This window comes from Lichenostomus cassidix, chromosome 11, assembly GCF_008360975.1.
Source record: "Lichenostomus cassidix isolate B80296 chromosome 11, HeHo_3.0, whole genome shotgun sequence".
Lineage (NCBI taxonomy): Eukaryota > Metazoa > Chordata > Aves > Passeriformes > Meliphagidae > Lichenostomus > Lichenostomus cassidix.
In genome coordinates, this window is record NC_139492.1 from 8,624,892 (window position 1) to 8,637,676 (window position 12,785).

At 58.4% G+C, this 12,785-nt stretch overlaps 2 protein-coding genes across 3 annotated transcripts in view; one reads left to right on the forward strand and one right to left on the reverse strand.

The window, feature by feature from the left end:
- Positions 1-677: 677 nt before the first annotated feature.
- SLC38A8 (solute carrier family 38 member 8) lies at positions 678-5,146 on the forward strand. 2 transcript variants are annotated; one of them, XM_085071788.1, is made up of 9 exons: positions 678-1,198; positions 1,690-1,888; positions 2,103-2,256; positions 2,390-2,494; positions 2,789-2,846; positions 3,100-3,214; positions 3,348-3,495; positions 3,581-4,019; positions 4,992-5,146. In XM_085071788.1, exons 1-9 carry the CDS (start codon positions 1,004-1,006, stop codon positions 5,109-5,111), a joined length of 1,533 nt encoding a protein of 510 aa, XP_084927914.1. In that variant the 5' UTR covers positions 678-1,003; the 3' UTR covers positions 5,112-5,146. The 2 variants fall into 2 exon arrangements, with proteins under 2 accessions (XP_084927914.1, XP_084927913.1); XM_085071787.1 differs by lacking the exon at positions 4,992-5,146 and having other exon boundaries at positions 3,581-4,524.
- Positions 5,147-5,172: 26 nt separating this feature from the next.
- The window catches only part of NECAB2 (N-terminal EF-hand calcium binding protein 2), a 73,313-nt gene continuing 65,700 nt past the window's right edge, over positions 5,173-12,785 (reverse strand). The window contains exons 6-13 of the mRNA XM_085071790.1: positions 10,218-10,354; positions 7,833-7,951; positions 7,637-7,716; positions 7,270-7,326; positions 7,039-7,151; positions 6,661-6,738; positions 6,196-6,287; positions 5,173-6,003 (exon numbers count right to left, since the gene is read on the reverse strand). Of these exons, the coding sequence (XP_084927916.1) occupies positions 5,975-6,003; positions 6,196-6,287; positions 6,661-6,738; positions 7,039-7,151; positions 7,270-7,326; positions 7,637-7,716; positions 7,833-7,951; positions 10,218-10,354 (705 nt within the window). The 3' untranslated portion in view covers positions 5,173-5,974. The remainder of the gene's footprint in view (positions 6,004-6,195; positions 6,288-6,660; positions 6,739-7,038; positions 7,152-7,269; positions 7,327-7,636; positions 7,717-7,832; positions 7,952-10,217; positions 10,355-12,785) is intronic.

Here is a 12,785-nt window from a genome sequence, read left to right on the forward strand (position 1 = left end):
AGTCTGAATTAAGAGCCTTTCCCAGTGGCTGGTATTTTACAGCCCAGTGGCCAATTTCTAAGACGTAGAGGCCAATTATTCCCGAAGCCTTTGGTGTGCAGCTAATGAAGGCTTGGAAGGGCCCTTCTAAGTGTTTATAAGCCCTGTAGGCGGCAGAGATGTAATGGAGGTGGCAGGCACAATTAGCCATCCATAATTCCTCCTAGCAGCTGATTAAAGTCTCTTTATCCGTCTTACTGAGATCAGAAGGGCGCATATTTGGGAAATCAAAAATGTATTAGGGGCTGTCAACCAATGCCAGGGCCAATGTGCTGAGCCCTGGGGCAGTGGCATGTGCCAGGAGTGGCACAGAGCTGCTGTGTGTCCCCCCATGTCAGGGATGGGCCCCTCATCCCTGTGGGGTGCAGCCTCCTCTCTAGTGGTCAACTGCAGCATCAGTCACCCCATCCTGTTGTCCTGGCATCCTCTTCACCTGCGTGGAGCAAGCAGTGGGAGGGGATGGCTCCTCTCCATGGTCTCCCAGTGCAGGAAAGCGCCAGTGGGCTTTTAGGTGCTGCAGCGACACGCAGGGGTGCTGGCCTCACCCTGTGCCCAGCGAGTGAAGGGTGGGAGCTGCAGCTACCTTCCCTCCTTCACCCTTCCATATGCTCCGTAATGCCCGTGGTGGCAATTCGTGGGTGGGTGAACACGGCAGGAAGAGGGAGGCTGCCCAGCCCTGTGGTGGGAGTTTCATGGCTAGTGAGAGCATAAGCCCGTAGCCCAGCCGCCCCGCGCTGGGAGCTGCAGGGATGCTGCGCTCTGTAGCAGCGCTCCGAGAGCCGAGAGCGGGACGGGGCTGTCCGTGGGTGAGCTGCTGCCGGGGGGTTCCCACGGCCCCCTCCCCACTGCCCGCGGGGGCGGGGGGTCCGCGCAGCCCCGCGCTGCCCTTGCCCGCCCCCGGGGGCCCTGCGGAGGGGCCAAGCTCCCCCGCCCGCCCGGCCACACCGCGCCGGGACGCGCCGCGATGGAGCGGGCGGCGGGCGAGGCCAGGCCCCTGCTGCCCGCGGCGGGGGGCTCCGCCGGGCTCCCCGAGCCGGGGCTCTCCTCCGCCGGCGCCGTCTTCATTCTGCTCAAGTCTGCGCTGGGCGCGGGGCTGCTGAGCTTCCCTTGGGCCTTCGGCAGGGCCGGCGGGGCCGTGCCGGCCCTCCTGGTGGAGCTGGTAAGGGCGGACTCGGGACGGGAGAGGGGCAGCGGGCAGAGGCAGCCCCAGAGGGAACCGAGGGGTGCCGGTCCGGGGAGGGGACGGAGGGAGAAGGGGGATCGCCCGCTCTGGTGTTCGGGGGGCTGGCGGGGACCCCATTCGCACGGCAGCCCCGTCCCGACGGGGCGAGGGCAGCGGTGCAACAGCCTGAGGTTGTTGCGGTGTCACCTTAGGGATGCTCTTTGCCGCTGAAGCCACACTTGTAGCTGGCTTGTAGCTCAACTCGAAATAAAATGGGTGTCTGCCCTCGTACTTGCCAAAACCCCCCAAATCTAAACCCAAAGTACCACGTAAGGTTTGTCTACATCCTTTTGCTGACCTGTGTTACCCAGGGCCACAAGGTGTCTGGCCGGTGACCTGGTTCCTGGCCGTGGCCCTGCTGGCTCCCCTCCTGCTCTGGGGGTGATGGAGGGTCGGTGTGGTGCTCCTTGCTGGCTCTGTCCCCGCAGGGCTCGCTGGTGTTCCTGGTGAGCGGGCTGGCCGTGCTGGGCTATGCCGCAGCCCTCAGCGCCCAGCCCACCTACCAGGGCGTGGTCCGAGCCGTGTGCGGGGCGGCCATGGGGAAACTCTGCGAGGTCTGCTTCCTCCTCAACCTCTTCATGATCTCTGTGGCCCTTCTCAGGGTGGTAGGAGACCAGCTGGAGAAACGTGAGTTGTTTCCCCTCGCTGTGTTTGGGGCTTGCTTGGGGCCAGCAGCTCGCAGGAGTGAGGGGGAGGTGGTCCCACGTGGGTTGGGGTCACTCCTAGGATTTTCCTGGAATTTCTGAGGATTTGGGGCTCCCTGGTCCTGCCGTGGTGTGATGCTCCCGACCTCCTCGGGCCATCTTTCAGGGCACAGCTGACCCCCCGCTGCCCCCCACAGTGTGTGACTCCCTGTACCCCAATGGGACACTGAGTGGGGATCCCCAGCTGCCCCCCTGGTACGTGGACCAGCGCTTCACCCTCTCAGCTCTCTGTGTCCTCGTCATCTTCCCTCTCTCCGTCCCCAGGGAGATTGGCTTCCAGAAGTACTCCAGGTACCACCTGGCTATCCCTGTGGGCTACCCCTAGGTACTCTGCGCCCTGGGTCACCTCCTCCCATGGAAGAGCCATGGGAGCCCCCCCTCCCTTCCTCCTGGCTGTGTGCTGATGCTCTCCCATCCCTGGCAGCATCCTGGGCACGCTGGCTGCCTGCTACCTCACTCTGGTCATCATCCTGAAATACTACCTGCAGGCAGAGAGCCTGAGTTTGACTGAACCCCCCCAGCCCCCCAGGTAGGAGGCTCAGCCCCATGTCTCTCCTGCCCTGAACTCCATGGCACGAGCAGTGACACGGGGCAGGGCTGGAGGCAGGGCAGCCCTGGGCCCTGTGTGTGGTGGGGGTGAGCTGGGGACAGCTCACAGTGGATGGTAGCTCCCAGCCCCAGCTTTCACTGCAGCAATCACCCTTTTTCCCAGGATCACTGGGCAAGAGATTCCAATAGTGGCTGCACAGTTTATAACACAAAGGTTTCTTCTCCATGATAGCCTCATGTCCTTTGCTCTGTGCTTCCTCTCCACATGCCACAGGTCCTCCTCCTGGACCTCCATCTTCAGCGTCATTCCTACCATCTGCTTTGGCTTCCAGGTTGGTCACCCTGCCCCCTCTGGCCCCACTGCCCCGGCAGTGCTGGCAGTCCCCATGGCATCCCAGAGTATAGGGATGATATCCCTTGAAGTGCAGGTTGCACGGAAAGGGACCAGAGGTGGCTGCGGGGCAGGACACAAGTACTTGGGAATGGGGCAGAGCAGGACAGGGCACCTATAGGTGGGAGGGAGGATGCTGGGGGTGGGGGCTGTCCCTGCATGGGGCCCCAGCGCTGTCCCCCCTTGCCTTGCAGTGCCACGAGGCATGTGTGGCCATCTACAGCAGCATGCGCAACCAGAGCTTCTCCCACTGGGTCGCCGTCTCTGTGCTCTCCATGCTCATTTGCCTGCTCATCTACTCCCTCACTGGTAACCCCAGCTCCAAACCCTTCTCCCCCTCCTTGCCCTGGGGGTCCCCTCCCCCCTTGGCTCATCCATCCTCCTCGGGGTTCCTCTGTCCTGCTCACTGCACCGCCGCCCACCCCCACCTCCCTGTCAGCAGGGGTCTACGGCTACCTGACCTTTGGCAAGGCCGTGGCGTCCGATGTCCTGATGTCCTACCCAGGGAATGACCCAGTCGTCATCGTCGCCCGCCTGCTCTTTGGGGTCTCCATTGTCACCATTTACCCCATTGTGGTGCTGCTGGGCAGGTGAGGGGGGTGGTGACAAGCTGGGTGTCTCCCTAGCCCGTGCAGCTCCCCTGGGTGCCATCAGCCCCCCAATCATCCCTCCCAGATCGGTGGTGAAGGACTTGTGGGCAAGCCCGAAGCGTGGAGCTGTGGCAGTGTCTGAGGCACACGAGCGGCGGGGCCGGGTGGCACTGACGGTCACCTGGATGGCTGCCACGCTCGGCATCGCCCTGTTCGTCCCTGACATTGGCAAAGTCATCGAACTCATCGGGGGCATCAGCGCATTCTTCATCTTCATCTTTCCAGGCAAGAGCAGGCACGTGGAGGGAGGGAAGCAGTGGGGAGTCACTCTTGCCAAGGGCATTGCTGCAGTGGCAGGTGGCCTGTCCTGGCCCCATTTTGGGGGTGCAGGGCTGTGCTTGTGGGGGACAATGCAATGGGGCTGGGTGAGAGGTGCTGTGCTGGTGGGCCTGAGCTTCTGCACTGACAGCAGGGCTGTGCCTCGTGTGCATGACTGGGACCCGCAGCCTTGGGCCACGCAAAAAGTGAGTGTCTGCGTGTTCAGCAGCGGTGGGGGCAAGGGAAGGGACGGGGCAGGGTGTGGCAAGTTTCGGGATGTGTGTTTAAGCATGTCTGTGGTGCCCCTGTGGGAGCAGCAGAGTGAGGATGGAGGTTATGTGCTGGGGGGTCCTGTCCCCCATGGCGGGTGGAGGGAGCATCCCAGAACCTTGGGGTCTTGGTCTGGAGGGTGCTCTGGGGGGCCCATGGATGTCTGGGGTGGGGTGAGGGTGCCCCAAGGGGTGCCAAAGTGCTGCAGGGGCCAAGGCAGAAGGTGAGCAGGGGCACCCCAGGTGGGTGACAAAGGCTTGGAGAGGTCCCCTGGGGAGACCTGCCAGAGCATGAGCCTGTCATGAGGAGAGGGGACAACACAACCTGGGGTGATGGAGACTGCAAAGGGACAGTCCCAGCCTGGGACAGTTCGGGAAGCAGTTCGGTGCTGAGGACCTCACGACAGAGCAGCAGCAGGGCTTGGGGTGAGTGCTGCATTCCAGGGGCTCGGTATGGGGCTGAGGGGGGCTGTGTACCTGGGGGGGAGGGAACAGGGAGGTGCAGACCTGGGGGTCCCGGGAGTGGGGTTGGAGCCAGGCAGGGGACAGGGGTGGAAGCATGTGGTGATAGGATGGGGCTGGGGGTGTGTGGGATAGCTGTGCCTGAGCAAAGGGTGGATGGATGTGGATCTGTGCTCCCTCAGCAGGGCCACTGGGCACAGGCAGGATTGGGAATGATGGTGGCATCTGCCAGGTGTTTGACCAAGGTTTGTGTGTCATTGCAGTGCACACTGGGGTTGGCCCAGAGGGGCTGCTGGGCTCTTCAGCCATGCACTGGGAGTGAGGCAGAGGAGCAAAGCAGAGGAGGCTGACCCTGCAGAGAGCGCCACAGCCAGAGGAGCTGAAGTGCAGAGGTGGCCCGTTCTGAGGTCAGCTCTACCCCAGCAGCCTCTGCTCGTGTCGCCGCAGGGCTGCTCTCATCGCCTGGGGGGTTCTCTCCGTTCTCGGCGGTGCCTTTGTCTGCGGGCAGAGCGCTGCCCTGGCCGTGCTGGGGCTGCTGCGCTGAGGGGCCACAGACCCCCATGGTGACTGCCACCGTGACCCCCTCACCATCCTGCCTGGACAGATGCCCCGAACACAGCCACACCACTGGATCCCATGGCGGTTTTATTTGGCATCACTGTCCCTGTTGTACAGTGGCTAATAAAGACAGGACAGGGTATTGGCAAGGGTCCTGTGCCACACACCCTGAGGGATCCCCACGCATGGCAGGGTGGGTGTGGGGTTGGCACAGACAGACAGACACACAGACAGAAGTACAGACCCCAGGAGGGAGGGAAGGCAGCCACCCTCATGCCTGCAAGGCACCAGCTGCAACTGTGCACATGCAAAGGAAACCCCTTGGAACCCCCCACACCTGGAAAGGACTAAGGGGTGCCTTGGGAGCAGGGAAACCCCCCTCTGCCACCACCCTGCCTCCCCCCTGGGACACGGGTCCCCATCCCTGCAGGCACACACACTCTGCACCAGGCACAGACTCACCTCCCCTCCCCAGTCTCCTCCCTGGTGGCCCCTGGGGACTAGCACAGACCCCCAACCTGCTCACTGCTTTCTGGGGACTCCAGCCTCCCATTCCCATCCCTGCTTCCTGGTGCCTGCCTGCCTGCACCCACCGCCCCCACTCCCTGCCTACCTATGTCTGGGGGATGTCCCCCTCTCCAAACCCTGCCAGCCCCTCCCTGGCACTCCTTCTGGCCCCAAAACCACCCCACGCCAGGGAGAGATGGCCCAGGTGATGGGGTAGCTGAGGGAGGGCTCTGTGGGGTGGGGGACACACACACTGGGGTTTCCTTCACTGCAGCCAGGTCACACCGACACCTCCCCCAGCCATGCAGGGGGTCATGGCCACCCCACAGAGGGGACAGGTGCTGGTGGCCCCCCAGCACCGACGGTCACTCTCGGCTCAGGGTGCACCAGGCAGCTGCAGGGGAACATCACTGGAGGGTCACCCTTGCCCAGCCCTGTGTCACCCTGACCCCCAGCCCAGCCAGCTCAGCCCATGCTGTCCTCCACACCATGCCACCTGCCCACCCTTGCTCCTCAACAACTGGAGAGGTGCTGGCTGCCCAGGGGTCCCTGCCCCCTCCCAACTCTGTGATGGCTCCCCTCCTACCTGGCACGGCCACGCTGGAGATGGCCTCGGGCTGGCTCAGCGTGTCCACCTTGACGTGCTGGAAGCTCTTGCTGGTGGCACTCTGCAGGTGCCTGTGCCCGGGTGGGAGAGAGTGGGTGACACCCAGCCCCCCAGAAACACCATCCCAGCCCCCCACAACGCCATGGGCTCTGGCAGGGCTGGGTGCCAGTAGTCCTGCTCACTTCCCCTTGGGCAGAGCACCCTGCCTTGGTTCAGGACAGTGACACCTCCCATCACCACGTCCAGGAGCATTGCCAGGTGGGAGGTGGAGAGAGACCCACCCCAACCCCCCAGTCCTGTTTACAGCGAAGGGACAGCCCTAGGACAGACAGACAGCTCCTCAGTCCTGCCATCAGACAGGAGACAGAGCTTGGGGCTCTGCTGCTCTAACAGCCCTTCACACCCAAGCTTCTCAAAATGGACTGTTTTCACCCCCTCCCCTACCTCTTCCAGTCTTCCTCGGTCTCCCAGAACTCATACACGATGAAGGTGACCCCGTCAGGCAGCTTCACTGCGGTGACACTGGCAGGAACAGGGAGAGGGGGTGAGCCCCCACCCTGGGACATCCCTCCCCGCTCTGGAGCCACAGATGTGCTCTAGGGTGGGCTACTGAGGGGGGACCCAGCCCCAGCAGCCCAGGTAGGGGTAGCCTCCCCATCCCAGCACTTCCCAGCCCATACAAAAGTGGTGTTGGAGGCTGAGCATGACGACATCCCAAATCCTGGCTGTTTTGCATCAGACCTTCACTTGGACCCCACTCCAGCCCACCCCAAGCCCCCCATCTCCCCAGCCCCATGACGTGCAGCTGCTGGTGGTACCCACTGGAAGCAGTCCCTCTCCCCAGCCACGCTCTTCAGGTACTGCTTCAGGGAGCTGCAGAACTCGCCCAGGTGCTTGTGCGACACCGTCATCTCCTTCCGCACCAGGAGCAGGTACTGCCAGGCCCCAAACACAGCGACATGTGAGACCCCAAAAACACAGTGACCCCCCTCAAGTGTGGCTCTGTGCTGCAGGGCAGCCCAGCGCCCAGAGGTGGTGGTTGGGCACACTCACCGTGCAAGCTGTGCTCTCGCTGTCCGACAGCCGCTGGTGCAGGTCAAACCACAGGGTCTGGGAAAAGGAATAAGCAGCAGAGGAGGGGTAGATTGACTGAAGCTGCATGTCCCTCCCTGCCTTGTGGGTTTTTCCCCAGCATTTGCAATGACTGTGCCCCCTTCTCTGCAGGGAATGGGCTCCCAAGAGCTACTTGCACCTTTGTGTCCTCCAGTCAGGACCCTCTGCAAAAGCTCCCTGTGCTCCCAGTGCAGCAAACATCCCCAACACCATGTTCTCATCCCTGCCCCAAAACAGCTGAGGCAAGGTACCTGAATTGTCCCTTGGATGGCAGGACAGCACCCCACAGGAAAATGCTGACCCTTACCTTGTCCTCCAGCTTGCCAATCAGCTTAGCCAGCCTGTTGATCTGGCCCTCCAGCCCCTCTGCCTTGGTATCAGGGGAACCTGTGCAGAGCCAGGAGACAGGGATGCAGTGAGGGCACCTGCAGGCACCCCCTGAGAGCCCCGTGCTGCTGCTGGGACCTGACTGCTCTGAGCCACTCCAGGCAGCCAGCACTTACCAGTCTGGAAGCTCTTTCCTTGCTCCCTGGGGACCATCCAGGTGTTGGGAGAGTAGCTGGGCACGGGGTTGTCATACCAGGTGTCACTCAGGCCATGGCCATCCTTGCTGGGGTAGTGCCTGGAACCAGAGAACAAACAGGGTGTCAGGACAGCAGAGCTGGGTGTGCACAGAGTGGCAGGAGGCAGCCCTGGGGAGCCAGCACAGGAGCATCCTTTCTGGCAGCTCTGCCAGGCCCCTTGGAGAGCAGCAGTGCCCACCCTGTGCCCAGGCAGTGCAGGCTTCCTTCCTGCACCACCCTTTGGCATCAGCCAGTGTGGGGAGTGGGACAGAGGAATGTCAGAGGACTGCCCCCAGCAGCCATCACTTTTCTCTCCTGCTTATGGAACAGCACAGCACTCCTGGCACCACCAGCACCCCTCAGGGACTTTTTCTGTCCTAGACAGACACACGACATGGGGCATTCAGGCCCCTGTAGCTGTGCCCAGCCAGCTGGCTGCACCTTCCTGGGGTTGGTTTTACAGTCCAATGGCTTTGGTGACTTTCAGACAAGAAAGGTTGCTGTCACACAGGCTGCCCATGTCCAAATGGCTGCCCATGAGCAGGGGCAGAGATGCCTGGCTGGGTATCCATCCCACTGACTGACTGCAGCTGCAGCTCTCCTGGAGAGCAGAAACACATCCACTGTAGTGTTTCCTCCACCCGGCTTGCTTTCTCTGGGTCTACAAAGCCCATTTGGCCTGGAGGTTTTACAAGCTCCAAAAAACTGTCCTTAACCACTTCCACAGATGGAGCATCCATAATCACCATCCAGCCGCAGATCCTCAGTGGTCCTCCCCGGACTTCATTTATTTGCAAGCCAGAGAGACTGCTAAGACCTGCCATCCTCACAAGGGCTTGCAGCTGCCATCCATGTCTGTGAGATGGGAATGGGTCTGGGGAAGAATGATCCTCTCCTTTCTCCTCACCAACAGGAAGCCTCAGCCAGAGGGAGAGGCTGAGCATGTCAAAGGATTTCCAGTGTTTCCTTCCAGCAAGAGCAGCTCTGTGCCAGCTGACTGTTGACAGAGGTGCCGGGGAGCCCTGGCTCCTCTCGGCATCTTTTGTTAGTCAAGCAGCTCCCAGCTGGAGACAAGTGCTGAGTGCCCTGGAGCCAATGGGCACCAGACCTGCCAGCATCTCCCTGCCCTCCTGTCCCTCCCCTGGCACCTGGCTCCTCCAGAGCACAGCCCCTGGTGCTCTTTTCCCAGCTACCCTGAATATCAGCCAGTGTGGGCTCCACCATACACACAGGAACACAATGTGCCGATCTGGTCCCAAAGAACATCTCTAAGATAAGGAAGCAAGGACAACAATGAAGGTGACAGGAACACCCCTTTACTACAGGCTGTGCAATTATCCCACTGCTGGTCCTGGATAATCCCCTGTCAATAGACAGGAAATTAGGCAAAAACAGAGATTTGTTTTAATCAAAATTTAATGAGGTATCTCAAGCTTGGACCTCTGCCTTCACACTTTGTTCTACAGCCCTTTATTTTGGTGCTTTTTAGGCCACCTCTTTATGCAGGAGATAATTTTTTTGGTTGAATTAATTTTTCTTTTAAGCTATTATCTTAATGAGAAAACAACTACAATACTGCCCATTGCGATCTGGGCCCACACATCAGCAAATAAAAGCCAGTAAAGTCTTTCATGGGCTCTAATTGCTCTGCCTGATGTTGGGTTTGTTTCCTCTTCATCGTTTCCCAGGAGTTCCTACTTTTTGTACAAGGCTTGCCACAAAACAAAGAGAAGAAAGACACGTGAGATGATGAAACCCGCAGCATTCCTCCTAGAAAAGCTGGTGAGGTGGTGCCAGAGCTGCTCAGGTCTCACTGTGTGCCAGAGAGTGGTGTCTTAGGAGGGACCTGAGATTTTCACTCTCTGTGGTCTCTGTGCCCCTCTGCCCAACCATGGCTTGGGGAACCCAAAATATCCCTGTGCAAGCATTCTGAGACCTCCTGGCTTGAAGGAATGGCAGGAGAGGGGTTTGTTCCATGAGTGTCTGACAAAGAGTTTCCGTGTCAACCTGTCCTGGCTACAGCTGGTGACGATGGCACTCTGGAGAGGTGAGTGACACTGGCACCGAGGGGGCTGTGCTGAGGTTTGACCTTTGCGGCTGGGAACCTGAGAACTGCAGGAGAGTAAGGGACAGGGCAGGAGAGAGTGGGGGAGAAAAGTCCCCAGAGTTCAGGGTGCCGGGAAGGGAGGCAAAGAGAAAGGCAGCCACTCACCCAGGTCCCCTTTGCACAATGTCTGCTGCATCTCCCTCACCCCACAAACACATATTCCTCCTCCCCCTCCACCCTCCTACACTGCCCCAGAGGAGGGTAGGAGTGCTGCAGACCTGGCAGGGTTGGTTTGCTCGTCGATGGCATCCACAGCACTCTCCACGGAGCTCAGCAGTGACTGGGTCTGGTTCGCCGTCTCCTTCAGCAGGAAGCGAGTCACGAACTGATCCACGTTGCTGCCGCTCTCGTACACCTGCAGGGACACACAGGGAGTGTGGTGAGTGCCAGAGCTGCCACACAGCACCACGAGGGGCTCCAGCCAGTGCCACATCTGCCCAGCATCCCACACACCAGCTGCTGCTCTCTGTGTCCCTGCAATGTAAAGAGGTGTTACCCAAAGCCCGGAGCTGCTCTCTTTAGCATGACCCTAAATTACCTTATATTGCCTTGCAGCCAGTGATAAAAGGCTCCTCTAAACCCAAGCTTGCCAGCACCGCTTTTTTGCAGACTCCAACCCACCAGTGTCTGCTGGGACAGCACATTGCCCAGGCAAACCCTGCTGGGCAGTCTGTCCCTGTGTGCTGACACCTCCTGGCATGGCACCCCTCTGGGAGGGACTCAGGAATTTTTGGAGCCATGAGACAGGGATGGATGCTCCTGGCTCCCTGCATTCCATCAGCAATGACCCCACTCAGGGGACCAGAGTCGTCCCAGCACTGCTGGTTATCTGAGCATGCAGCAGCACAGAATGAGCACCCCAAGCTCCCCAAAGCAAATTATTCCTGTTTTATGGTGAAGCTATTAAAAAGGGTTATTTCCATGGCAACTGGAGCAGCTCTGCAAGAACCCACAGGGCCTTTATCTCCACCTTTATTTCCCATATTAAATCATAAAAGAAGAATGAGCTGATGGAAAAAGCCCTTTGGGGAAACTGATCACAGAGCTGATTTCTCAGCCCTGGTTTTATATGGAAGCACTAGTTTCTTGATGGCTTCTTGAGCATCTAGTTAGCAGTGGCTAATAACTTCTGTCTAACACAAGAAAACTTGCTCCTCTCCCTGTCACAGGCACAGTGTTTCTGGGGGACATGCAGGACATGGTGATCCTCCATGGATGGTGATGCACAACGTGGAGATGGTGATGCTGAAGCCATGCAGGGTGCCCTGCCCATCACCTCCTGCCCCTGCTGCCTGTGGCACCACTGGGTGCAAGGAGGGCAGGATCCATGGGCTGCATTGCTCTTCCATCAGCACAGTCTGTCCCAGGACACTGCTCAGATGGAGACAGGACTGTCTCAGGGCACTCTATGGGCTGCAACAGATCTGCATGAGAACCAAGCACTGGGATGCTCCTCAAGTTTAGGGGGTGCATTTATGGGATTGTGGCAGTGCACAACTGGACCCTGGCACCTTTACAGCCTTTGTACAAGCAGGACCATGCTCCTCTCCACAGCCCTGGTGCTCTCTAGCACAGCCCAACTCACTCAGAACAAAGAATATACACTAAATGTGTATGGGTGTTCTTTCCAAGCACCACATTATACATATACACACAGACAGACATGTCACATCTGAACAAATGTGTACAGACAGTGCACTGAATCCTTTGTTGAAGTACCTCAGCCTTCCTTTCCTCTGCCCTCATGCTTTAGGAAGAGCCTCACATCAGGCCAGACCTGTCCCTTTTCCCAGGCAATTATTTTATAACTTCATACACCTTCCACTGTCCACACTGTGGCTAAGGAGGGTGTATTAAACTGATAAATTGCCTTGGCAAACACGTAACATTGCATTTGGGATCAAAACTAATTTCTTTTCCCCCTCCTTAGCTGCTCCCCCTGGCTCCTCCTGCCTGCTGCCAGCACTCTGCCCATGATGAGGGTGTAAATGTATTAATCAGGCACTCAGACAGCCTCTGCTGTAATTACAGAAGAACTCTCACACCAACTGCTGCCTCTTGGGGTCTGGATTTTTCACTACCTAACTACAGCTTATAATCCTCATTCAGCTTTAGGAAAAATCATAGGGGGGGTTCACACATTCATTTAAATCAGCATAACTCCCTACATACAGATTGGATGGATTGATGGGTGGATGGGTGGATGGATGGATGTTGGGTACCAAGCTGCTCCAGCCAGTGCACAGAATATTGGGGTGTTGGTGAAGATCTGGTACTTTTTGGCAGTCCAGTAAGTAGAATAGCTCTGAAATCAAAACAACAGTGATATTTTTTTCTCCTGCTTAACTAACTGGCCATTTGCTAGCCCAGCTGTGACATTGGCTCTCAGGAGCTGAGTCAGAAACGCATGTGCTTAGAGGTTTTTTCAGCAAAAAGGCTCTCCTCTAGCATGTGTCTTCTTCAGGGCTGCAAAAACAACCCATTAAACAGACCAGCTATAAAGGAATCCTTCCCATTGTCTTATTAAAACATTTGTCAGACTGTCCTAGTGAGATTTAATGAGGTTTGGTCTCATTAATTCCACCCTGAAGAGTTATTTGCTCCTTGCTTAGCTTGAGAAGCTAAAATATTTATGGAGATAATATAATAATAGCTGCTCAATGAAGCTGCTCTGTACATCTCCAATCCTGCTCTTCTCCATCCATCATTTTCAGGCAAACTCTTTGCTGAACAGCCTGGCCTTGACCTCTTCTGCTGCAAACAGGTGGCTGAGAGTGTTTGCAGTG